Raw genomic sequence first — 26220 nt, 5'->3', positions numbered from 1 at the left:
TGCCATGTCGGCCACAGCAGCTACAGTCAGTGGCAGTGGTGGGAGAAATGTCAATGGCAACAGAGTGCTGCAGCAGGGCTCCATAGCGGCAAGAGGGCTGGCCGCTTATGGACCCATCCAAGTTGCAATCACTGTAGCTGCTTATGCTGAGAGCCTCGTGGCAGCAGGGGTGGGAGGAGGAGGTAGTGGCGATGCTGGCCGGATGCTTCGGCTCCTCCACCCCTTCAATATTGGGTGAGGGGGCCTGAGCTCCTGCTAAACAATATAGAGGGGGCTAAAGACACTGTGGCCCATAGGAGTTGGTGACTGTGCAGGGAGTTCCAAACTGTAGTTGCTCTCACACTAAAAATTGATTTCTTACAAGTGTAGAACAAGTATTGTGTGGTGTCTGTACAATGCCAGTTCTGCAGATTAAAGTGGTCAAGTGGGCACATATACTGTAAGATGATCCTACAAGTAAGCTAGTCCCATGCTGTTAAGGGATTTATATACCAATAGTAACATCTTCACAACTTGGCTTCGTAACAAATCGGCAACCAGTGCAGATCTCTGAGCAGAAGTGTTATGTTTTGACAGGACCTCACTCCTCTCTGCAACCAGGCTTTAAAATTCTGCACTACCTGCAGTTTCCAGATGAAGCCCAAGACAATCCCCACATGGTAAACACTGCAATAATTCAGTCTTTAAGTCGCCAACGCCTGAACTGAACTTCTGTGTTCAAGCTCCCCTTGTCCAGGAATGGTCCTAGCTGTTGTACCATGCACAGCTGATAAATGGTGCTTCTAGCGACTGAGGCTGCCTGGGTCTCCGGTGACATAGCTGGATCCAGAAGCAATCCCAGACTGTGTACCTGATCCTTGATTGCTTTTGCCCTCGTCTTTTATAAAGCTGGTCAATATTCCTCCACTTTTATGTATGGGTGAAACTGGGCTTGAAAGATACTTGCCCTAGGCAACACTAGGATTCTGTGTAAGAAGTGTCACCTGAACCCATATTTCCCCAGACTGCCAAGTTTCTACTTGCGGCAGCCTGGCAGACTAAGCTCATTATAGCATCAAAAGGTGTTAGCTGTTTCTTTGAAGGGACAACCCCTCTTTATTGCTCAAAGTTCAAATTTGCATTAGCAATTAGATACTGTATTTTTTATTATTATTTCTTAAATCATTTTCTACTCCATCTCTCCTCAAGGTGCTTCTAGCCTGTGTCAATACCTGTATGTACTTTTTCTGTCGTGAGAAAAAGCGAGTGAAATCTTTTTATATAAGGTTAATTTTAACCAGCAGATACATTGTTGCTAGCCAGTTTGGCCCGGAGTCAGCCTGCAACATTTGGTAGTATCAACAGCAACCTTCAAAACATCAGCATTTGTTTTAAAAATTGAGTACACGTTCCTGGCAGTGAATGAGACTTAAGGGGAACAGCTATAACAGCTTAGTGATGAGGCATGTGCTTTACATACAGAAAGTGTTAGGTTCAGTCCTCTGCTTTTCCAGGTAGGGCTGGGAGAGAGTCTTGTCTGAAATTCTGCAGAGTCTTTGCCAGTCAGTCTAGGCAGGCAGTCCCAGCAAGCATGGCCAATACTGAGCTAGATGGACCATTGGTTTGGTCAGGCATAAGGCAGCTTCCTTTGCTCCACTTGATGTCAGGTTAACTCAGAAACTCTTTGTGATACCTAATGGTCAAGGAGGAAGGATGTATTCAGAAGACCTTCTTATCAGTTGCCCTCTTACTTGTTGGCCTGCCTCCAAACTCTACTAAAACTAATTCTGGAAACAACAGCAACCAAACTAAGGAAATAACAAACACCTCACTTTGCAGATAGAGGATTTTAAACTAATTTGAATATGTCTCATAGAATTCAGATATTGTAGTTGCAACTTGTTATGAATTATTTCATTTAGGAACCCCAAACCTTTAAGTTCTCTCTCTTCTTCTCCAACTCCACTCTTTCTAGGTCCCAGCCATCATTACTATGAAATCAAACCACTTGCTTTATTGCTCAGATTCATATTAAAAGTTTTTCCTCCTCCTTAATGTAAAATTAAGGTGCAGCAACAGAAATACATTTTGCAGTCATAGTGACAGAGGGAAATCAGAAGCTGGAGTGATGGTGGCTTGTTAATAAGATTATAATTGGAGGGTTAAAACCTTGTGATTGAGTTGAAGACTGTCTTGGTGCTCTTGTGGCGCCTCAGCAGCCAGGCCCCAGGTGCCTGGCTGAGCATCCCGTGCCGACATCTGGAACCAGTTGCAATACATCACTGTCAAAACTGCTTTCTATACGTATCTGCATTTACACATTAGTTACCCACGCAGCACTCATCAAAAAAGCTGAACAATCTTGACACGGTGTCCCTGGTGGAACTGCAAAGGTGAACCGAAGTTGGGAGGCAGCGTCTCGCGTCACTGTCTGCTGCGCTTGTACAACAGGAAGCCTGATTAAAACTGAAAGGAAAAATTTATCGTCAGCTTCTGCTTTGTATCATTTTACCTATAATGGGGGGTGGGGGGTGGGTTGGAATGAAATTATAGTTAACTGTACCTGGTTTTTTGGAGCTATACAACTGTACCTATTTTTTTTTAAAATGTTCGCTTTGTACTTTGTTTTGCTACATATCCTGTAAATTATTCCTCTTTGGCTAGTTAAATACCCAGTTCTTTGGCCGTGTTGCTGTATCTTACAACTCTGCTAGTAAATACTGTGATTTTGGAGTGTGAAAATTACAGGTTTTGAAAGTAAGACCGGTATAGCATGCTGAAAATTAAGTGTGTTGTGTGTGTGTGTGTGTGTGTGTGTGTGTGTGTGTGAGAGAGAGAGAGAGAGAGAGAGAGAGAGAGAGATGGAGATGAGAACAGCTCATTGGTGCTGTAAACGCACTGTAACCTGAATTCTCAGAGGTGGCACTCTGACCACTGCCACTGCTTTTTTAAAAAATCCCATTGCTCAGCGAACTTACAAACCATAAACAAAGCCCACCTAGCAGTGATCCCTCCAGTTGCACCCTAGGCTTAGGACATACAGGAGACTGCTTGAAGAGGACCTAGCACTATCCAAGGACTTAAGTGGGTAAGAATCACAGTCCCAACAAATTACCATGTTACAGTTCTAAAATCCATACAACAAGCAGTGGGGGGTTCATCGAGTGTAAGGGCTCACATCATTTCTGGTAACAGATGCTGAGGATATTACCTCATTTTATTTTATTTTTAAAATAAAATGAACTGGGAAGAGCAGCCATTGCCACAGTGGCTTAAGAGATTGGAGAACAGGGCCGAAACTAACCAAATAAATTTCAGTAGGGAAAAATGTCAGATTCTACACTTAGGCAGGAAGAACCAGATGCACAAATATAAGATGGGGGATACCAGCAATATATGTGAAAAGGATCTAGGGGGTCTTAGTAGACCACAAGCTTAACATGAGTCAACAGTGTGATATAGCAGCAAAAGAGCTAGTGCTATTCCAGACTGCATCAACAGAAGCACAGTCCCGGTCAAGGGAAGTAATAGTACCACTCTTCTGTCTGGAGTACTGTGTCCTGTTCTGGGCATCACAATTTAAGAAGAATGTTGACAAGCAGGAACGTGTGCAAAGGAGGGCAACCAAAATGATCAAGGGTCTGGAAACCAAACATTATGAGGAATGGTTGAGGGAGTTAGGTATGTATAGCCTGGATAAGAGGAGACTGAGAGGAGACATGATAGCCATCTTCAAATATCTAAAGAGTTGTCACATTGAAGAAGGAGCAAGCTTGTTTTCTTCCATAGGACCCCCACCAATGTCTTCGAGGTACATGAAAGCAGATTACAACTAAACATTGTGAAGAACTTTCTGACAGCAAGAGCTGTTTGACAGTGAAACAGACTCCTTCAGGAGGTGATGGACTCTCCTTCCTTGGAGGTTTTTAAGTAGAGGTTGGATTACCATCTGTCATAGTTGAGACTGCAGGGTGTTGGACTAGATGTACCTTAGGGTTCCTTCCAATTCTATGTTGCTATGATTATATGAAGGCATGTGAAATGAGAAAATAGATAATAACTTTTGTTGAGGAAACAGAGGACTTTTCCCCTTTACTAGTCCGCAATACTACAATTGAGTCATCTAGTGAAAGTGATTGGCAATAGATCCTGGGCAGACAAAAGGAAACCTTTATTATTAGCATAGAATTCACTGGCACAAGATATGGTAATAATGACCACTGAGTTTATTTGTCTTTTATCAGGAAATTAGAGAAATCCATGGAGGCTAGGTTTGTTGGCAGATTTTAACCATATAGTTAAATGGAACCTGCATGTTCAAGAGCAGTGTGTTTCTGAATCCCAAAAACATGGAATGGTGACAGTGAGAGGGGCGCCTGGATGGCCACTCCCTGTTGGAAAGGAATATTGGACTAGACCAGAGATGGAAAACTAGCTGCCCTCCAGATGTTGTTGGACGGCAACTCCCATCATTCTTTATTACCTTTGTCAGTGCTGGCTGGGACTAATAGGAATTGGTGCCCAACAATATCTGAAGGGTCACTGATTCCCCATTCCTGGACAAGATGGACCTTTTGGTCTGATTCACCATTGTTGCTCTTATGTTCATATGACCGCTGCCCTGTGACTGTTTATATTTATGTAGGTATTTATTTAAAATAAATAATGCAGCATGACTCATTTTATGTTCTTAATAGATAGCAAATGTGGGCATTTGCACCTGATGACCTTAAAAGAGGTGGAGCATGTTTATTCTGCTACTAAAGAGCTCTAATATGACATTTGTATGTATAGCCATAGTATGAATTACTTAGGAGGTGCGACCTAACTGGATTTAGGCAAATGGGAGCATGGAAGAGGGAGGGAGAAGAGGTTAACTGAAATATTTAAGACATATAATTTTATTCCCTTTTGTGCCTTTGAAAATATATTTAGCTTTTGGAGAGCCATCTCAAGATTTACAGCCAGGTTGTAACATCTGCAGATTTGCAAGTTGGAGTTTGATGCAGCTTGAATCATGGGAGTTGGTCTAATTGGGTAATATTACAAACCCTGCAGTAAAAAATAAAGGGGGAAGGGGTCATGTGTTTGCCAGTATGCTCCAATTAGCACTGCTTACACCTATTAATAATAAGCACTGTCAAGTGAGGTGGTAGAAGTGTTTATACAGGTGAGCAGGGAGTTTGTTTCCCTGGAATGAATTAAGCCTCAACCCAACCAAACCATGTAAATAGCTTTCCTTTTAAAAAAAATGTGCCTTAAAACAATTCCTCGCTTGATTGGGAGATGAACAGCTAACATACAGCTTGAATTTTTAAAATTTATTCTTTAAACCACCTACAATAGTAATAGGAATTTGCTGCCCATATTAGGCTGTTTTTTCCCCCCAAAGAGCAAAGGTGAGTTCATGGTGAGTTCCAGCAAATTTAGAAAAATAGCACTGATGTGTTAAGCATTGCAAACCAGCCATTCATAGCAAAGCTATGCCAAACTGGTTCACACACCAGGCTCTGAAGTGAAAGTATTTCATTGCTGGATGATTCTCTGGATCTTCGTGGGCAATTTACTTGATTGTGTAACTCTGAAGTTGCAGACATGGAAGACAAGCTGACAGGATCCTTCAAGAAAGCTATGTCTGAGACATAGCTTCTGATTTGTCCAACTTCAGTTATTTAAAATCTATTTGCATCTTACATCTTTTTTATGTTGCTGGTTCTTGGCTGCCCTGTTTTGATGTCTTAACAAGATGAGTCTGCATCGGCCAGTACATCAGTGTTATTATCCAGCACAATCCTCCCCATTATAAACCAGTCCCATGTTTGTGGGTAAGAAGCCTGGGTTGCACACATGCTCGTTTCAAGAGAGTGGAGAGAGAGAATCCTTACAGAACAGAACAGAAATACCTGTTATAATAAGTTTTTTTTAAAAAAAAAAATTAATTAATTGCATTGTTACATAATTAGCAGTTGGGTTGTAAACTGCCTGCACACTTATCTCTTTTTTCTCTGCACATAAATGGGCTACAGATTTACCTTTAAAAAGTGAAGAGTAAAAAATTGAGTGAGGGGCCTGAAATAGCCCTCCTCCTGGCTAGGTTTCTTGTAAGCCCAAATGGTATTTGGAAGGGATAGATAACAGTCTACAAGAGCATCTGCAGCAAGCAGGTAGTGCCAGACACTGTTGTGTAGCTAAGACAACAAGAGAGGTATGAAGTGGTATGAAGATAAATGATATGAAGTGGCAGCTGAGATGGAGGTCTTCTGCTAGTACTGGAGGAGGGGGTTATTTGGAATACTTAGTAGCTACCAGCCTTCCATGCACCTTAGTTGGAGGCCTCTGGGGATGGTAGCATGCGGGTAAGGGTTTCTAAATGGTTTTCTACTGGATACAATTTTTAACATTTTGAGGGTGCTTACAGTTTTGATATAGGGTCAACATTGCCCTTGCCAGTTTACTTGAGCATCCATTCTGTTTTAGTTTCTTTAGTGCCTGAATCAGGATAGAGTAGTTAGTGCAGGATCTGCAAAACCACAAAGCTGCTAGGTAGATAGCAGCCCTGAATGGGGCCTTTAAATTCTCTAGTGAGCCTCAAAGGCCACTCCTGGTAGGAGGCCAGGGTCCTCCTGGTCTGCCAAGCTGTCACTTTCTAACATCTCCCCTTACATGTGACTAGCAGCTGTGGGGCTGTTCCACAATTCCCCTGGCACACACTGGAACTGTCCTGTGGCTGTCCTAGTTAAATGGGAAAGTCACAGAACAGTGGAGATGTGTGATGCGTGAACGCAGCCCATCCCTGCAGCTGGTGCTTCAAGTGTCCCACAGAAATGTTTTCACAGATGGAGAAGTCTTTGACATAAACAGATAATTCTCCCCAGTTGAAGATTTCCTCTGACTCTTTCCACTTATTCATTCAAAGGTCTGCTTAACTGGCAGTATCCTGGCACATGTCTGCTCAGCAACTCATTTCCAAGTCTATGCAAACTTTTGTTTCTTGTGTTTTCAAGATTGTCTTTGATTTCTATGCCCTGCACTATGTATGATGGCTATGTAACACTGCCGAGGCAATGGAATATACAGTAGGGGTAATAATGCAGTGAGAGATGCTGCTTTTTTACTTTTTAAAAATGCATTTACTGTATTAAATGAATCTATACCCTACCTCTCCTAAAAGTGGCTGGTAGAATAATAAAAAAGGAGAACACAGAATCCATACTAAAATAACTCTCATGAAACTGGAATAGCCCAGCAGCAGAAACAAGCATCCAGATAAAACTGCAATAAAAACTAGATTAAAAACAGCAACAGTAAATCACAATATACATTGACACTCTGAGTAAAAAGACAGGCGGTGCAGGGAAACATTTTTTACCTGGTATGAAGGACATGGAAATCTAGGGAAGGTATGTTGAAAACCCAGTGCCTTCTGAAGACAGACAAGGGTGCCTGATGTTGGGGCTCTGTGGATCTATATGTATGGGCAGGTTTATACAAGAGTTGCATCATTACTTCTGTGGAGCCTGGTTAGGTTCAGAAGTATCCCTTGCTTTCTTATCTTCAAGTTCTGTTTCCCAGGATAGTGTTTCTCTCCTAATGTAAGTTTTGTGGATATATTTTTCACTGAGTAGAAAGGTTGGATACATAAGAATTATTTCTTCTGTGTATTGAAGTATGGTTGGTGTTAGCATTGATGCAAAGAAGGCTTCCTTTTCTTTTCAGTACTGTAGGTGTTTTGTTTGTTTGTTTTAAAATCCCTGCTGGCCTTTATTAAAGCTTTTAATTAGTACCTGGCATTGCAATTGAACATTTGCATGTGAGAGATGTGTCTTTGTAACAAGTAGCATTTGATCTTAAGCTGACCACCAGAAGATTCCAAATTCCTGGAAATTCTTGTTCCAGCAGCATTTGAGTTGTGTTTCTCTTTTGTGTTGAAGCAAATGGTCAATTATAAATGTTCTCTTGGAGATGAGTAGAAAAATATTTCTTTGTTTTCTGACAAATAAGAAGTAAAGCCCCAGGCTCAAGTGGACTGCAGGTATCATTTGGGTACATTCAATCCTCAGATGACTCTCCATGTATGTTTTGCATAACCTGGTAGTGTACATGCAGCTATGCTGGAGTTTTCACTATTCACTATGTTTGTGAATAGTATTAAGAGTATATTGTGCTGCTCTGTTTAGCATAGTAGTGGTTTTAACTTTTTAAATGTTTTTTGAGTGTTCAGGGTATGTAATGAGACATTTTTCTGAATCATTTTTACAATAACCCTGGTGGGTAGGTCAGGGGCACTACTGCAGTCATCCCAGGGAGTGGCCAAGCTTTTACTTTGCTCTCCCTTCCTTCCTCATTGCCTATTTTGTCTTGCAAGTCATTATGGAAAGCAAACAACTGACACTCAGTGGACCTAAGCAGAATTCCACTTCATAATATGTAGAAATAAATTCTCACAAAACAGATAGGCAGATTAGTGTTGGTTCTTTTATTTCACACACTCCAGCATTTTAAAAACTTTATTATTAAATGGATTGGTATGTTATGGATCTGTTTATGACATTTACAGTAGATCCCCCTTTTCTTCCAAGCAACTCAAGGTGACGTGCGTATTTCTCCTTCTCCCCATCTTCTCCTCACAACAATCCTGTGAGGCCGGGTAGGCTGAGAGGGAGTGGCTAGCCCAAGATCACCCAGTGGCTGAGTGGGAAATTGAGCCCTGCTCTCCCAGGTCCAAGCCCAGCACTCTAACCACTCGGCCACATGGACTCTCCTGGAATCTTGGCATGGTGGCCGTGCGTTCCATGTCACCAAGCAACGGAGGCTGTGACTGTTTGAACTGAGGTTCTGGCATCCTCAGCGTGGAGAGGTTGGCAGAGGTTTGCTGTAGTGACCCTTGCTTATTTGGATTAGAATATGGCATCTCAGAGACTCCTGGAGGTAAGTGAAAGTTGGCATTTCCAGGGGACTTCGCTTTAGGACATAGAATAATGGTATCACCAAGTTTGGCAAAGAGCTATCAAAGGTCAAAGGAAGCTTCTGTTTGTGTTTGTTGGTTTGTTTATTCGAATGTAAGCCTGTGACTAGGGAGTGTCTTGTTTTTGATTTTGTTTAAGCCTCTCTGGGAGCCTTTTTGGCTGAAAAGAGAAATACAAATGCTCTGAATGAATGAGTACTTTCTCCCCGTGGCCATCTCTGACCTTCATCTTGTTTCGGGTCTTTGGCACCTTCCTTCCTGCAGAGCAGCTCTTGGAGGCCAAGTGTGGAGAGCTGCCTGCACCCCGAAGCCTGGGGGCACGCTGAGCTCAGCGCCCCCAGACTTCGGGCTTCGCGCAGCTCTCCGAAAGCCGTTGGAGGGCTGTGCGAAGTCGCGCAGCTCTCCCACGGCTTGCAGAGAGCTGCCTGCTATCCGAAGCCTGGGGGCGTGCTGAGCTCAGCGCCCCCCAGTCTTTGGGCTTTGCGCAGCTCTCCCACGGCTTGTGGAGAGCTGCCTGTTCTGGGGGCTGGGGTCGGGGGAAGCTCGGGCTTCCCCCACCCCAGCCCCACGCCTGGGGGAAAAATATTTTTTTTCTTTATTCCCCCCCCCAAAAAAAAAACCTAGGTGCGTCCTATGGGCCGAAAAATACGGTACTTTGTTGGTGGTGGTGTTGAAACCAGAAGCAAAACTACAATAGCACTCTCTTCCCTTGTTGCATAGGCTTTAATGCATTCTGCCATTGGGCTTGCTGGAGTAGAATTTCCATGTTTCCAGTCACTGTGTGAATTCTGGACTTAACACAGAATTTCCTTCCATCTTGCACTTAAAATAAATAACATAGAAGAAAAAGAAGGAGGTTGAGAGCGTTTATGCCACAAAACTGGCTTCTGTGGTACAATGGATAGTGTGTGTGCCTTGGATAAGGGGGACACAGGTTCAAATGCCTGTTCGTTTCATGTGTCATGGGAAAGCAGAACGCGTGTAGTCACAAGTCTTAGTATAGCAAACACTATACAGGACTTTGGACAGCTCCAAGAGGCCCTGTTAAGGCAACTACCACAGTCTCTGCAGGGAGCTAGAGTCAACTGAAACCTTATGCCAGGGGTTGGCAAGGTTTACCGGCCATGGGCCAGATCACTCCCACAGAGATCGTCTGTTGGCCGGACTGGTGCAGCATGATGCCGGAAATCATGTCTGTGCATGTCCGTGGCGCCGGAAATCGCTTCTGTGCATGCCCAGATGCCAGAAATCACGCCTGCACAGAAGTTATTTTAGGCATTTGGACATGCGCAGAAATGGTTTCCGGTATCTGCACGTGCGCAGACGCAATTTCCAGCACTGCTCGGCGAGTCCCCGAGCCGCGGTGCGCCGGTTTAGCACAGCATGCGGGGGGACTCGCTGAGCGGGCAGCTCAGTTTGGGGGTGGCTCATGGGCCAGTAAAATGGTCTTCGTGGGCTGCATCTGTCCCATGGGCCGCATGTTGCCGACCCCTGCCTTATGCAGTCTACTAGACCTTCACCTTCCCAGAGGAGCTGGCTGACTGGTGAAAGGGTCCTCTTATTTTGTGGGGCTGGGGAGATAGATGTGCTGTAGGGGACAAAACAAGGTACTAGTAGTTTTCCATTTGAGAAAATATCTTGAAGTGAATTCTCTTTCCAATTCTTAACCATAACTTGCAAGGTCCCTGGGCCATTGCTCATTACACTGTTCAGCTTTTAAATTGTTCTGGAAAGATGGAGATACACAGGCTAGCTTGCTTTTCAGGTGGGCATATTTCTAGGGTTACAGCCTTAGTGGTAGTAGGATCTAGTAGTGGAGAGGGTAGCACTGGGATGAAGAAGAATATGAGTCTCTAGTCCTTGCCAGTGAAGCAGGATCCTCTTCAGAAGCATACTTTCATCTGTGGGTGGGTTTTTAATACCTATCAGAGAGCTTTATGCACAACAATGGATACAATTTTCACTTCCTGATCCCTGCACAGAGGTTTTATGTTGTAGCAGGCCCATGCCAAGCTTGGGTCAGGAGTCTTGTCTGAATAAAGTTAACCAATTAACTTGTGTCCAAAAGTCACGCACACAGCGCCAAACTCTAGAAACATATCACCCAAAAGAGTGGGATGAGGGCAGAACATATTGTGTTTATATGCTCTCCGCTGACACATGCGGGGGCTGTTTATACTGACAGTATAAACTGAAGCAAAATAGCAGCCAGTCCCTTGCATGGACCCCCCCCCCCCAAGCCAGCTTAGCCCTCCAAAGCCCAGGGCAAATGTATCCAGCTCCCCCCCCCCCCCCGGGCCTGTGTGGTGGTGACTGGAGATGCAATCCCAAGCACCACTTGGGGAAGGAATACTGTAGTCATAATACCACTACCAGCAGCAGCAGAAGAAAAAACTTGGTGAAATACAGGTGGTGTGCTTTTTCTGAGGTGGGGAAAGAATACTTTGGAAAATGTGATTTTGAAAGAGCCCCCTCAGTGGAGTACCAGTGATGAAGTTGGAAAGTATCTCTAGAGTTTCGCTTCTGATGTGGAATCTTCTCCAATGCTGAAGTGCTGTCAAAGCCTTTGTGATATACTGGATAGCAGGTTGGATTTGCACCAGGGAGATCAGGGTTCAAATACCCACTCAGCCATGAAGCTCAGGCAGCAAATGTCAGATGTTATAAAGAATGCTGAGGAAAGCCCCACGTCTTCAGTCCTTGGGTAATTTTCTTCAATCCTAGGTATATCAATACTTGGGATTCGAGGAAAGGTGCTCTGAACACCAATTCAAAAATGCATTCTCCTCCATCTTGTAGCCCAGAGCAGCTTACAGCAGTTTAGCCTGAATGCAAAATTACTTCTGTCTCCAAGGTGTTCATAATATCTAATTAAGTAGCTTGAGGGATAAAAGAGTCCAAACACTGTAAAAATGATATTTTATAGACTGAAAACATAGAATCATAGAATCTTAGAGTTGAAAGGGATACTCTCCCTTCCAGAGCAGGAGAAAACAAGTATGCTCTCTCTTCCATGTGACAGCCCTTAAGACAGGGGTCCTCAAACTACGGTGCGCGGGTCAGATCTGGCTCACCAGGGTCCTGAACCCAGCTTGCCCGGCAATTGGCACCGCCACCCGGCATCTTCAGGTGCAAGAGGCAGGGAGGCAGGCTCCCCCAGGCCCAAGGAAAAAACCCGCTGCTGCCGCTGCTGCCTTGTGGGCCAGGCTGGCAACTCCTCTGCCACCCGCCTGCTCTCTCTTGCTGTCACATGCTCGCTCTCCTCTCACGGGCCTCGGCTGGCTCCCCTTGCTGGCTCCACCTTGGCCCACAAACGCCGCCCCTTTTTGTGAGGCCTGTGAGGCCTAGTTGCCTCTCCTCACTGGGAACGGGCGAGCCCTGTCCTTGTGGGCTGAGGGAACGCGTTTAGCTCCTGCCGGCCTCCACTCAACACCCTGCAGCCTTGGCGCTCACGCGGGGCTTCACAGGCCCTCCGCCTCAGGCAGGTCTGTGGGAAGCCTGTGGACCCCTCAGGCTGCTCGTGGACTACAACTCCCATCAGCCCCCCCCCAGAATGACCTGGTAGCAGGGGCTGATGGGAGATGGAGTCCAGGAGCTGCCTGAGGACTGCTGGTTCAGCTTCTCACGGGGTAAGGACTGGGATGCTGAAGGGAGGCTTTGTTTGCTGGTTGGATTTTGGATTCTAGCTAGGCAGTTCCAGCTGGTGGATTTTCGTTTTCGGTAAGGGGTCAGTATGGGCTGTTTTAGCTTTTTGCAGAAACTAAGCAGAGGTGGGGCCGACCCAATTAACTTTCAGTTTAATTTTAACCCCCAAAGTAAAAAAGTGTTGTTGTTTTTTAATCATGCTGCTAGGCCACACAAACACAAAAGTTGTGCAGTGTGGTGGGGGTGTTGTCACATTGCAGCTTGCAGATGTCGGCAAAGAAACCGCCTTCTCAGGCTTACAATGGGGAATACACAATGGCTATCATATCTCCTCTTTTCCAGGCTAAACATACCCAGCTTCTTCAAGAGTTTCTCATAAGGCTTGGTTTCCAGAGCCTTGATCATCTTGGTCGCCCTCCTCTACACACTCTCCAGCTTGTAACATCCTTCTTAAATTGTGGTGCCCAGAATTGGACACAGTATTCTAGGTGTTGTCTGACCAAGGCAGAATAGAGTGGTACTATTCCTTTCCTTAATCTGGACACTATACTTCTGTTGATGCAGCGCAGAATAGCATTACCTTTTTGTGCTGCTGCATCACACTGTTGACTCATGTTAAGCTTGTGGTACTGCTAGTGCGTCCCCCATCCTATATTTGTGCATCTGGTTTTCATTTTGTTAGCTTGTGTCCAGTTCTCCAATCTGTTAAGGTCATTTTGAATTCTGATTCTGTCTTCAGTAAGAGTAAGAGCTGTTTGACAGTGGAATTTGCTGCCAAGGAGTGTGGTGGAGTCTCCGTCTTTGGAGGTCTTTAAGCAGAGGCTTGACAACCATATGTCAGGAGTGCTCTGATGGTGTTTCCTGCTTGGCAGGGGGTTGGACTCGATGGCCCTTGTGGTCTCTTCCAACTCTATGATTCTATGATTCTGCAGCATCCGCTACCCCTCATCTGCTGGTGCCATCGGCAAATTGGATAAGCCCCACCCCCCACTCACCCCCCACTTCATCCAAGTCATTTATAAGTTGCTGAACAACAGTAGGCCCAGGACAGAACCCTCCAGTACCCCACTTATCACTTTTTTCCAGGATGATGAGGAACCATTAGTACTCTTTGGGTTCAGTCAGTCAACCAGCTACAAATCCACCTAACAGTTACATCATTCAACCCATATTTTACCAGATTCCTCACGAGAATATCATGGGGGACTTTGTCAAAAGTCTTTGTCAAAAAATTACAACGGAAGTTGAATAAAAAAAATTAAAAGCACCACTGACCCCACCTCACTCCACCTCAAGCAGTAGCACTAAGCTGCAAACTTTCCTTTGTTCTTGAACTAATAAATTGCAATACAGAATTCCATCTGGCTACCATCACAATGCACAGCAGAAATAGCCAACATGGAACTACATCTCCTGACCTTTGGCAATGCTGACTGGGGATGGTGGTAGTACAATAACACCTGGAAGGCACCAGATTGTCTACTTCTGGCCTACAACATACTTCACATAGCATTAAAAATGTGTGTGTACACCCCCCCCCAAAGACCCATACTACACCTTACCTATTCAGTTCCATCCACTTAAAGTGCTTTCTGTGGCATCTATTCTACACTTATTAATTTTCTCTTTTTGTTAGCTGACAGCCATCAGACAGATGCCTTGGTGAAACTGAGGAGCCAGGCATGGCAAGCAATATTACCATCATCCTCTTCCCCTACCCCAAATTTTTCATCTCAGTGATGGATTGAATTTCTGCATTGTGGGATAGGTAGAATGGAGACTAGAGTTCTGTCCCAGGTGTGGTGGTGATTCATTTGAAGCATTTCTAAGAAGGGAGGTAGATCTTTGCTCCCAGGTTCTGCAGTGCTCCTCTTGCAACATTAGGACCATTTACTGTGTGTGCTCTTCCATCATACCCCTAGTTTATCTTTGGTTTTCAGTTAATTCTTCCCACGTGTCCCCTCCCCCCTTGCCAAGATTTTCTGTGTTTTTTTATGACTTGGCCTTATCATTGCAAGATGCACCAACCACCACCTTTGTGAATCTTTTTACGTCTTCTAAGTCTAAAGCAACTCTGTTTTTTGGTAGGGGCATCTCTGAATGTGGAAATAAGCCATGTGAAAATTGCTACAGAATTTCATAATGATGCATAACACATGATCTTTTAGAAAAAGTCAGATAAAAATAAATGGGTTAGGATACTGTTAATGGATTGTTGTTCTTTACTTCTTCTTTTTAAAGTCTTGTTTAAACATTGATAAAATCTATAGAGAATGGTTATCTCCAAAAGGCACCTGTCTTGACAGCCCAAACTGCCCTTCCATGTCATCTATCCATAACATTTAAAATTATTCTCCACCTGTGGCATGTGGCAAATTGATTAAAGAAATTTCTTGCCAGAAAACCCTGTGGATGAAGTGACTCTTCAACTCAAGCAAATGAGCCAAGCTGTGTGTTATATTAGAAGGCCAAAAACATAGAAAGTCAGTGTCTAGTGGCTATGAGTTGGGTTCTGAGCATGAGCAAATATCTGTTGAGTTTAAGAGCAAAGAGCCAGTGGAAGGGAGTGAATACTGCCATCACTCTTCCTCGTTTCACTGGGATACCTGCCTGATTGCTGTTGGCAAACAAAATGCCAATATGAATAAATTTGGGGAGTGCCTGCTGCAATTTGGAAATGCATAAGCAGAAGTATGTACAAGTGTGTCTGTTTTCACACATGTGCAGAAGATTGTTCTGTCACTAATTTGGTAATCTGCAGTTACTATAATGGTTCCAGAAGAGGATGAGGGTCTTCAGAATTTCAGTTTCTGGGGCACAATAATAAAATCTTGCTATTTATAGGTCATGTACCAATTGATTCTCATCCTGAAATGTATCACCTGAATGATTCTGCAATGTGGTTGGCATGGGAGAACCTGCAACCTTCGTTGGAGAATTTGCAGTTTGCATTCCTCTTGTGCCAGTTTTGGGGATTCCTGTTGACAAATTCTTCATTTTCTTTGGTCGGAAGGAGGATGGGTTTCATTCTCATTATCCCCTGCTTTCTTGAAACCCCTGCTGCCTTCATCTGTGCCTGTGTAGATCTGAGCCTCTCTATTCATTGCAGGCACAATGGTAGAATATGTGCAGTTAATTGCAAATAAATGCCCTTTTGAAAATCTTGTTGTTTTTAAATGATGACTTTATAGCCTGAAACATGCTTGTCCTTTCCTTACATGTGTGACTCTCAGTCTGCAGCGTCTCAGATAGAATACACAGGCTGTGTTTCCAGGGTGGTGGTGGGGAGAGAGAATGAGCTTCCCTTTATCTTTATTTATTTATTAATAAAAGACAAAATGCCTTGGGGAAACAAAAGGTCTTAATGGCTGGTGCTTGGTATCCTTGACAACAGTCCCCAAAGAATATTACATTAGGGGCATGGGAGAACTTTTAAAAAAATAAGTAATGGAATTCCGTCTCCGTGATGCTTTTAGTAGTCATTTCGGCCACGGTGCAGCGAGGTCATAAGCTGAGCTCGGTGAAGGGAGCCAGAACATGAAATGATGCTGAGAGAACGTCTGGGAGATGAGAGGTACAGAATTACAAGCGAAAGTGCAGGCCTGCTGAGGCAATTACAGCTTAATGGGGTCATTTGGAAGGCAATTGCCAGGGGTTAATGTAGTATGGAGAGATGAGGTGAGATTGAAGTGAAATTTGGGGCTGGGAATGTGTTAAGATGAAAGATCAGAGTGCAGCGGATTCTGCAAAGCACAGGAAAAAGGTTTATAGCATGCAAAAAAAGGGGGGGTGGGGAAGTAAAAAAAAAAAAAATAAATAGTAGGCCAGCTGCTTCCAAATAAGTAAATAAAATCTTGAAGTGGACCTTCTTCTATTTGGATATCTCTGTTTGGAATTGATTCTTCTCTAGAAAAAGCACATTAATGACGAAGAGTTGATTTGATGTCAAAGTTCTGCTGTGGACAGACAGAAAATGTTTGCAGCCCACTGAGTGCTGCCATGCGTTTCTCCAGCATTGCCCCCTCTTGAAATGAACGGAGATTGCGCAGAAGCAACACTTAGTGGATTGCAGTAAATGTGCTTGTGGTCTTCTCATTATTGTTCTTCCTCTGTGCAGTCTCAATCATTCTTAGCTGTGCACGCCTGCTCTGTTGTACTCTTTGGGTATTTATTTTGTAAGAATTCACTGTTTTGGAACTAAAAAGTGAGACACAGGCCCACATACATATATTTTGATGTATTTTCAGTGGATTCATCACATTATCTTTTCAGGCATTAAAATAATAACTTGCAACGTGTCAAAATATTACAAGAATGTAAGCTAGCATACTCAGAGTGTGAGTATTTTGGTGTGCTTAAATATTACAGGTGTTTTAAATTAAAAACGTCAAACCATGAAGGCATAATGGAAGTAATCTGTCTCTCCCTTTTTAAAAAACAAAACAAAAAACCACACAACACCACCCATAGCTTTAAACTGCATCTAGCATGTTTGGCTTTTCCTCATAGTGAACAAGGGAAGTTCATAAGAATTCAAAGGACAAAAGAGATCATTATGCCTTGTTACCTCAGCTAGTTCATTACCTTAATTGCTGAGCGTAATCCGGGCTTGGAAGAAAACTCTAGGGCTTTAAGGAGATCAACAGAGGCACCTTATGGCACAGAAAATGGAAACGCTTTCGTGTTACCACTGCTGTTCCAGGAGCTCTAAACCTTGATCAAAGGCTGAACTTTTCTTAAGGTCGACCATGTGAAAATCCCACTAGAGCTGTACCAAGCGCTGAACCGTAATGAAGTGTAGTAGGTTGAGCACCAATTCTGTTTAAATGTGTGACCGTCCTGGATCACTGGCTAGTGAGAGCACATTATCATCCTCTCAGGTGAAATTTTAACATAGTTATATTTAGCAAGGGATAATAGTCTCTTTGGTGCACTGTAGATGGCATGGACTAAAGAAAAACCTCAAAGCATACGTAGCTGCTGCAGGTTTTATTTATTTTATTCATTTTGAGCCAACATAGGGCAATCTAATTGAACTCAGTATCACTTTCCAGTTGTAGTGTGCTCAATATCTCTCTAGCTGTATGCACAGTGAAGTATCTTGCAGGTAACCTTGGAACACTTGCATACATGATACTCATTTGCATGTTACTTTTGTTTACTTCTTTGTGACCTCAGTGTAGTCCAGCAAGCAGTTCTTTGGCCATGTAGAATACAACTCCGGAAGAGCTAAGGAGCAGGCTGTCCTGCTACTCCCCTTAGGAAGAGCTCTGTGATTCTCTGTGCATGCCTCAAGGTAGCAGGATGAGTGCTGCCCTTCTCAGTTCACTTGACAGCTGCAAAAACAGTAGCAGTAGCTCTAAGCTTTCTTGAGGTAATTACCCTAGCAAGCTTTCACTTTGTAGCCTTTTAGGCTATGTCTTGCCTCTTTTATCCCTAGTTTTCATTGGGGATTTTTCCAGCCACTGTGGGTAACACCACTAAATTTTACTTATTTTTTTGTTTATGGGAATAGATTACCATAGCTCCCTCACTTTGTGTCCTGGCCTCCCTCCAAGGACCACAGAGCAGCATACACGGGCCAGTCTCCTATCCAGAAAACTGGCTAGTCCTAGATCTGCTCAGCTTCAGAGATGGCGCCTTCAGACCATTTCTCCATAATTACTGAAAATAATTCAGCAGAGTTTTGGAAAGGTGAAAATAAATCATATTAATTGTAACCATATCAGAGCAAATTCATGGGTTTCCACCCTCATTCAAGCAGTGAGAAAAAGCTTTTAAAAAACCAACTTTGAGAAAATTATCCAGTTGTCCCATCTGCTGACCCAGTTCTGACCCTTAACAGTTGTATATTTGGGGGCTTTTAATTTTTTTAAAAATACAGTAAAATGAAACCATATGACCTTTAAAAGCATGGTTGAGTAGCATTCATTTTACAACCATCAAAGCAACTCTTTACTGTTGTAAGGTAGGGAAAAATCAATGATGCAATCTTTTTCCTTTTGCCTCGTGCAATCCGTAATTGAAATGGAAAATCAAATGAACGGCTAACAGATAATTGTTTTATCAATATTCCTTGCCTGCCCTACAAGGGTCAGCCTGGAATGATCATGAGGCACGGATATGATGAGGACAAAATGTGAAATTGAACAGCAAGGAGGCAATAAATCAGTCTTGACAAGAAAGAGTGACCAGCATGTAGCCTGTGCAGGCAGCTTTGGGGACACTTTTTGTCTCAGGTGTCTACAGTGATTTGAAAATGTGAGAATATAATATTTGAAGCTCTACTCCTGGGTAAACAAGAGCAGACTATTTTGAGGCAAAGACAGCATCAAACAAGGCAGTCTGTTTTTCAAAAATGTTAAGGATAGAGGACATTGGAGGGGAATCACATTGTGGAATAATAGAATATCCTGAGCTTGTAATAACAGAGCATCCCTCATTGCTCTGGGGGCTGGGGGTGTGTGTGTGTGTGTGTGTAGCAAGCCAGGGCAACACCATGTACTTAAAGACAAAGCCATACACACATTTTGGTTTTCTCTGCCTTGTACCCTGGTAGGATATTTCTGATCCCCAAAGCATATAAGGAAGATATATGTAATTTGCTTTGTTTTCCTTTTAAGAAGGCCTGGCCATTGACATTTTGTTAGCCATTGTGAGAACAGGATATTGGACTAGATGGACCACTGGCCTGATCCAGAAAGCTCTCATGTTCTTAGGCCAGTTTAGAAATGCTTCCATTTCCCTCCTTGTACACTGTCATGTTTTTGTTTTTGTAGACTTTGGTGTACGTTTTGCCTAAACCAGTATGGCTGGGTGTGTCATTTTGAAGACCTCTAGATGTACTTAGATCCTAAGCCTGGAATGGTAGCACCAACAAGGACCCCTGGGTACTCATATAATGGACACAGCACATACCTTTAACATTTTTCAAGCTGCTAGTTTTTTTTCTTATATATGAACATAAAAATAGTCCTGCTGGACTGGTCCGAAAGCTCATCTAGTCTAGCATGCTGCTTCCCTTAGTATCAACCAGATCCTATACTATGGGGCATTCCAAGTGTGGTTATACAATCACTTTGTATAAAAGTATTACAATATTATCAGTTTTATTGTTTGATTCCTTTCTTAATGACCCCTAGCATGAACCCCTTTCATAGCTTTGTCACTGCCACCTCAGACCCCATCAGTACAGTGGTACCTCAGGTTAAGTACTTAATTCGTTCCGCAGGTCTGTTCTTAACCTGAAACTGTTCTTAACCTGAAGCACCACTTTAGCTAATGGGGCCTCCCACTGCTGCAATGCCGCCAGAGCAGGATTTCTGTTCTCATCCTGAAGCAAACTTCTTAACCCGAGGTACCATTTCTGGGTTAGCGGAGTCTGTAACCTGAAGCGTATGTAACCCAAGGTACATACACGGTTACGATTTTTTGCCCAATATGTGCCACTTTATACTTCCTTATATTTAATTGCATTTGCCATTTTAATGTCTATTCATGCAGTTTTGAGAGATCCTTTTGAAGCTCCTGGCAATTACTTTTTTATCTTATCACTCTAAATAATTTGGTGTCATCAGTAAACCTGTCCACTTCACTACTCACCCCTAATCCTAGGTCATTTATGAGCAAGATAAAAGACACTGGTCCTTACACAGATCCTTGTGAGACCACACTTTACATCCTCACTGTGAGAATTGCCATTTATTCCTAGTGTCTGCTTCCTGCTCTTTAATCAGTTACTGATATATAGAGGAGCCTGTATTTTGTGCACAGAAAGACTTGTGCCAGACCAAACTCTTAGGCATTTTCCCCCTGCAGAGACGGTTGCATGTATAGACCCTGCATATATTATCTTCTAGCATGGAGAAACCATACACACAGGGTGGGGAAGTCAGCCATTTCCCCCCCATGCATCTTTAAGGGGAAGTGTCCATAGTTCTTAGTACATGGGGAGTAAAGTTCACTTTGTGTCATGAACTGCTCCCCCATGTGGGGAGCCCATGTGAGGCTCTCTGGGAAGAACCTTATGTGTTGATTCCATCCAGGCTGGCCATTGGTTCCTCCGTGGCAGCAAGGATGATGCAAAACTAGGTAGTGTGAGCAAGTGTGATCTTGAGCTGCCTAATGGCCTCTCAATTTCCTCTTAAAATGATACATAAATAAGCAGTCCCTTCTTCAAAATAGCTGGATTCAGTAAGTTCATTTTTTGACTTAACTTTTAGAAATTCTGTAATCTGTTTGTGTTCCTGGGTGGGTTGTAAGTTTAGGGGTCCTGTGCAGATAAATATTTCTTATCTTCTTTATTTGATTCGGAATAAGTGGTCTGAAACTCAATCACTTGCTTGAAATCAGATGCCAGAAATAAATAAGGGCAAGTCAAAAATTACTTCCATTTTTAGAAGAAGGCAGGGCAGGAAAAATGGCTAGGACACCTGGATATTAGCACAGAGTCTTTAAGAGCACATCTTACACAGAACAGGCCAAAAAGAAAAAAGAAAAACAAAACAAAGCTGGCAGCTGCAATATTTTCAGTATGGCTAGGATGTCCAGGGCAGATTTGCTTTTATACAGCTTCATGTCATGTACCTAGAAAGCATCTGTCTGTCTTAAAAACTATCCATATAAAAACATTTGAAGAAGCATTTTTCTTCTCTCCATGTGAAGGTAAGTGAAAAGGGAGTTTACAGATGCTGAGAAGGGAATATAAGCATGCATCCCACTTCTTCCTGAGTTTCTGCTCAGTGTTACTTTTATAGACTGGACGGGGTTACTAACACTCAAGTATAAGTGTTAGCTTTGATTCACAGGACTATGAGAAAATGCCATTTCACCTTATGTACATTTGAATTTTTGTTAAAGCTAGTGGAAGTCTTCTTGTAGTGCAGCAAATAACATCAAGGGCTGCATTATATTATGGCATGGTGATTAAGGAAGATCCAGACTGTAGCATATGAAAATAGTGGGCCATAAAAGGTTTTGAAAAGTGGTTGTACAAAGTCTTGAGCAAATAAATGAATTTCTCTGCATTTGGCATCACATATTGCCACAAGATGCTTTTCTGCTACCCTTTTGTTTTGGATCCAAGTAATTCTTATGTAGTTAAGTTTATAGGCACAAGAATACCTGACAATTGGGGTCTAGTAAACAAAAGCTTATGCCACTATAGATCTGTTGGTTTTTAAGTGCCATTGAGCACTTTTTGTCTTCAATCAGAGCATCACCTCCGATACCCTAGCAGTTTGAAAGCATACCAGTGCAAGTAGATAAATAGGTACCACTGCAGCAGGAAGGTAAATGGTGTTTCCGTGCACTCTGGCATTCATCACAGTCCTCCATTGCGCCAGAAGCGGTTTAGTCATGATGGCCACATGACCTGGAAAGAGCTGTCTGTGTACAAACGCCGGCTCCCTCGGCCTGAAAGCAGAGATGAGTACCACACTCCATAGTCACCTTTGACTGGACTTAACCATCCAGGGGTTCTTTACCTTCACCTTACCCTGGGAATGTTATCAATTAAAAACAACAACACCATTTTGGATGGGTGTTTTTTAAGATTACTTTTTAATGGTTTTTACAATTTATTTTTGCACTACCAACTGCTACTTTGCAGATGACATAGTATATACATATTAATTAAACAAGCTATCAGATTTCCACTTTTTGCAGCCGAAGTGTGGGAATAGGAAACCTGTGGCCTTCCATATGTCATTAGGACTCCAATTTCCATTAACCTCAACCTGCATAGTTGATGAACAGGAATGATGGGAGTTGTGAAAGAGGAGGTATGTAGGGATGATAAGGTAGCATTTAACATGCTTTGAGGGAAGCAGTTTGAGTGCAAACTTCTAAAGACAGCTGCTAGTTAGTTGGCTTGGCTCTGAAAAGCAGAAGCAGGAATTCCTCCCTCTGCTACCCCAATGTACTTTCAATTGGACTTGAGGTACATAATTTTTCTTCTGGAGTGCAGTTGGTCACACTACCCCAAGTCTGGACTCTAGCAGCCTAGCCTTCCTACACTGATATTGCACACCCGACAATTCCTGTTTGTAAGCCCTTCTACAAGTTTTAGCCTATGGCATGGAACACATGTGTTGTGTTACAGAACTCAGTAGCAGTCAGTGCTCTGGGTCAAATATGGAGTGGATATCTTGTGCCTTCACTCTGCTTTCCACACACACATCCCTGTGTGTCACTTTCTGCAATCACTGTCCTTCATGTCCTTGAGGCTGACATAGTTTAAATACAAGCCTCTCCAATTTTATCAGCTGTTTAAAAATAGTTCAGGAGCAACTCTGAAGGACATCCCCACCCTACCACCCCAGGTGATCTGTGCTGTTTTTGCTAAAAGAGCTGCATTTCCATTCCTTGTGCTGGGCAGCTGAAGGTCTACTTTCTTATCCTAAACATGCATGGCTTTTTTTTAATCATACCCTTCCTCAATCTTGAAAGATAGTCGTGCCTCCCTTTCTTCTCTCCCTGGGGCAGGAAGCCTGTACCAGCTGTGTGATCCTTACACTCAGTAACTGCTTCCATAAAAATATTTGCTGAGCATATGGTGCGTATAGGCATTCCAAATAAACAGCATAAATCCAGGTGTATGGGAGTGCGGTGGTTACAGTCCATCATGCCATTAATGCTCTTTTCAGAAATGCCCGGAGTACGTATTTGCACCATGGTGCCTAATGGCTCCAGAGAAGCTGTTCGAACTGTCAGGCTATTAATCTGCCTTTTTAATGGTTCTGTTCTATGGATGAATGTTTGTGTTTTTATTTATCTCTCTCTCTCTCTCTCTCTCTCTCTCTCACACACACACACACACCACACGACTGGATTTGCTGTAAAGAGCCTTGATGTAAACACCAAGAGCATTCCTGAAATTCTCATATTAATAGAACACTATTAAAATATAAACTCCCAACTTTAAAAGGGGGAGTTTTCTATCTCCCCTTCTTCTTCCTTAACACCTCAGATTGTGCCTCCTGGCTCTAAAAGGGATGCCAGGCTCAGCAGTCCGTTGAGATGATCTTTTAAAAATCTCTAAATATATTTTGATGAGAGGGCCCAGCTGCTGCTGCTGCTTCCCAGCAATTTGAAGACGGCTTTCATCAGCTGCTTGGTGATTTTCAGTGGGAAAAGGGCTGGCTTTCATTGATGTATTCCATATCTCCAGATTCCTACAGAAGATGATGAAGCACTAGAATGGTTTCAAGAAGAAAGTAAATGGTACTTCATGGGTTTTGTAAGATTTCTTTTTTTAAAAAACATGGAACGTAAAGAGGTGTTTTGACTTGGGCAGCTTTGAAATAGGGCAGCATTTTCTCTCTCCATTCTTGTTCGCTTGCTCCAAGACGAACCTGCCCACCTTTTAAGTTCAGTCTCTGAGACCTTATTCTCTGCTCTCTCCATTCACAAATGGGTTCAAGTGGCAGAGGTTTCTCAGTAATAGCACCATAATGATGGAACTTACACCCTGTGTGTCATGGATTGGCTGGATGCAGAGGAGTAGTGGGAGGGACCACTGAGGAATCCCCAAGGGAACCCACAGGGGCTCAGAGCCAGGGGATTGGTGGTGGGACGGTGATGTGTGGTCAGAAGGAGAAGAGGGAGCAGATTGGGAGGAGGAGGAGGTGCCAGAAGCTGAAGAGGCAACAGGGTTTAGTGAGCAGGAAGAAGCTGGGCAGAGAGCAGTCCAGGCTCAGAAGCAGACGAGGAGGTGGGCCAAGAGACAGGGATGAAGCAGGCTGCTGAAGAAGCCAGGGAGTTTACCCTTCCTGCTGCAACCGGCTTCCCTTCCCCCTGGTCATCTAGAACATGCAGGTAAATGAAGAGTATGGAGCACTGAGACACAAGGTGACAGAGTCTTAGGCTGTTGGGGAAGGGACCAGGAGAGGAGCCTTAGCAGTGGGAAGACGGGGACCTTCAGTCCTCGCAACTGCCTCATTGGGGCAAGACCTACTGGGAAGAGTTTCTGGGAAAGGTTAACGTCACTGACAATGGTGTTTTTATTGCTGACCTACTCCTGATTTTGATTTTGATGTAGTTTTGGTATTGGTACCTTTTATTTAAGTTACTGTTTACGGTAAATGGATTGCTAATAAAGTGAAATGATATGTGGGTGGTCAATCCACCACTATTGTACTATTACTGCATAAATTACATGATGCACAGCACACCAGCAAATAAAAAGCACCCAGTCTGGGATGACCCTAAAAACAAAAAGAGAGAGCTTATCTGCTCTGGAGCTGACGGAGCTGACAGTAGGAAATAGGGTGGGTTAAAGGTTTGCTTCCTAAATAGAGAGAACCTGAAAGCTTGTTGGAAGCCATTCATGTAATGTGCAGATCTGTAGAGGGCAACTGACCATCTTGAGTTTGCTCAGAGGTCTTTGGAATTACTTGACACACCCTAAAGAAAGAGGTACATGTCACAGGGATGGTTTCTGCCAATTTTGGTGAAACCTCACACTGAAAAACAATGATTGCAGAACCTTCACTAAGGTGAACCAATGGTCATGTCCTGAAGAAGATTTTTTTTGTAGTATTTAGGTGTTTTATGAATTTGGGTGCTGGTTAATAGTTCTTAGAAACCAAAGCAGTTAGTGTTGATGTGGTCTTTGTGTGTTCTGCAAATACTTGCAGAAACGCAAATCTTTTAACAAGTTTTTTCCCCCAAAGCAGAGAGAACTGTTCTTCATGCATCAAACTGGAGAAGTCTTCAGCTTATATTTTAATGCATGTTTCATTATGTGTGTTGGCTTTGTGTGTGTACCTATACTTAATATTGTAACACAGTGTTGTCCTGTTTATTTAGTGGCTGGCTTTATATTTTTATTTGCTGTTTTGCTGTTTATGGCTGTTTAGAACTGTGTTTTCTATTTGAAAGCCATCTTGAGCCATTTGCAGTGAAAGATGAAATAATTTCTATAAATATATTTATAAATGTTCACCATGTGTGTTGCTCTTTACTGAGTATTGTAAACATAAGAGATCCCTGCCCTTGAAGAGCTTGCCATCTAAATTCAGACTGAGAAGGGATGAATTTGAGCAAATGGAGTTACATGTGCTTAGCTTTGTTTCTGTTGCGGGGCAGGGTGAGGATTAAGGGCTTTGCATAAGAGGTAGGGAGGTTTTCATTTCAGATTTAAATTAGTGGGGTGTGGGGAAGGCAGCATGTTGTAGGTGTTCTGAGAGATACAGTGGTACCTTTATTTAAGAACAGCTTAGTTTATGAACAACTTGGTTTAAGAACGCTGCAAACCCAGAAGTAGGTGTTTTGGTTTGTGAACTTTGCCTTGGAATAAGAACATGTGAGGCTTCCAGTTGAGTGTGTTCCATTTGTAAATTGAGTCCCCCGCTGCTATGGGAAAGCACACCTTGGTTTAAGAACACTTTGGTTTAAGAACGGACTTTCGGAACAGATTAAGTTCGTAAACCAAGGTACCACTGTATAATTCCAGGCATATGGGGACAGCAAGGGAGAGTGAGTAGACTTGGGAATTCAGAGATTTCACTTTGGTGTTGGGTCTATAAACTTTTGTGTACCAAGCAGAAAAGGTGTACCATATAACACCATTTAAGGTGTGTTGATATTCCTATATTTTGCCTTGTCACACCACCCTCCAGACATGCATG

The 26220-nt window shown here is 43.1% G+C and overlaps 1 protein-coding gene across 9 annotated transcripts in view; it reads left to right on the top strand.

Annotated features, from left to right (window-relative positions):
* Positions 1 to 26220, top strand: part of PBX3 (PBX homeobox 3) — a 232080-nt gene that overhangs the window by 71508 nt on the left and 134352 nt on the right. The window contains exon 1 of one of the 9 annotated variants that reach the window (XM_028716073.2): positions 16142 to 16163. The exons of the other annotated variants lie outside the window; for them this stretch is intronic. Within the exon in view, the coding sequence (XP_028571906.1) occupies positions 16157 to 16163 (7 nt within the window). The 5' untranslated portion in view covers positions 16142 to 16156. Of the gene's footprint in view, positions 1 to 16141; positions 16164 to 26220 lie in introns of those variants that run through there. 9 annotated transcript variants of the gene reach the window in all.

Source organism: Podarcis muralis, chromosome Z (genome assembly GCF_964188315.1).
Source record: "Podarcis muralis chromosome Z, rPodMur119.hap1.1, whole genome shotgun sequence".
Lineage (NCBI taxonomy): Eukaryota > Metazoa > Chordata > Lepidosauria > Squamata > Lacertidae > Podarcis > Podarcis muralis.
This window is presented reverse-complemented; position numbering and strand designations above follow the sequence as displayed.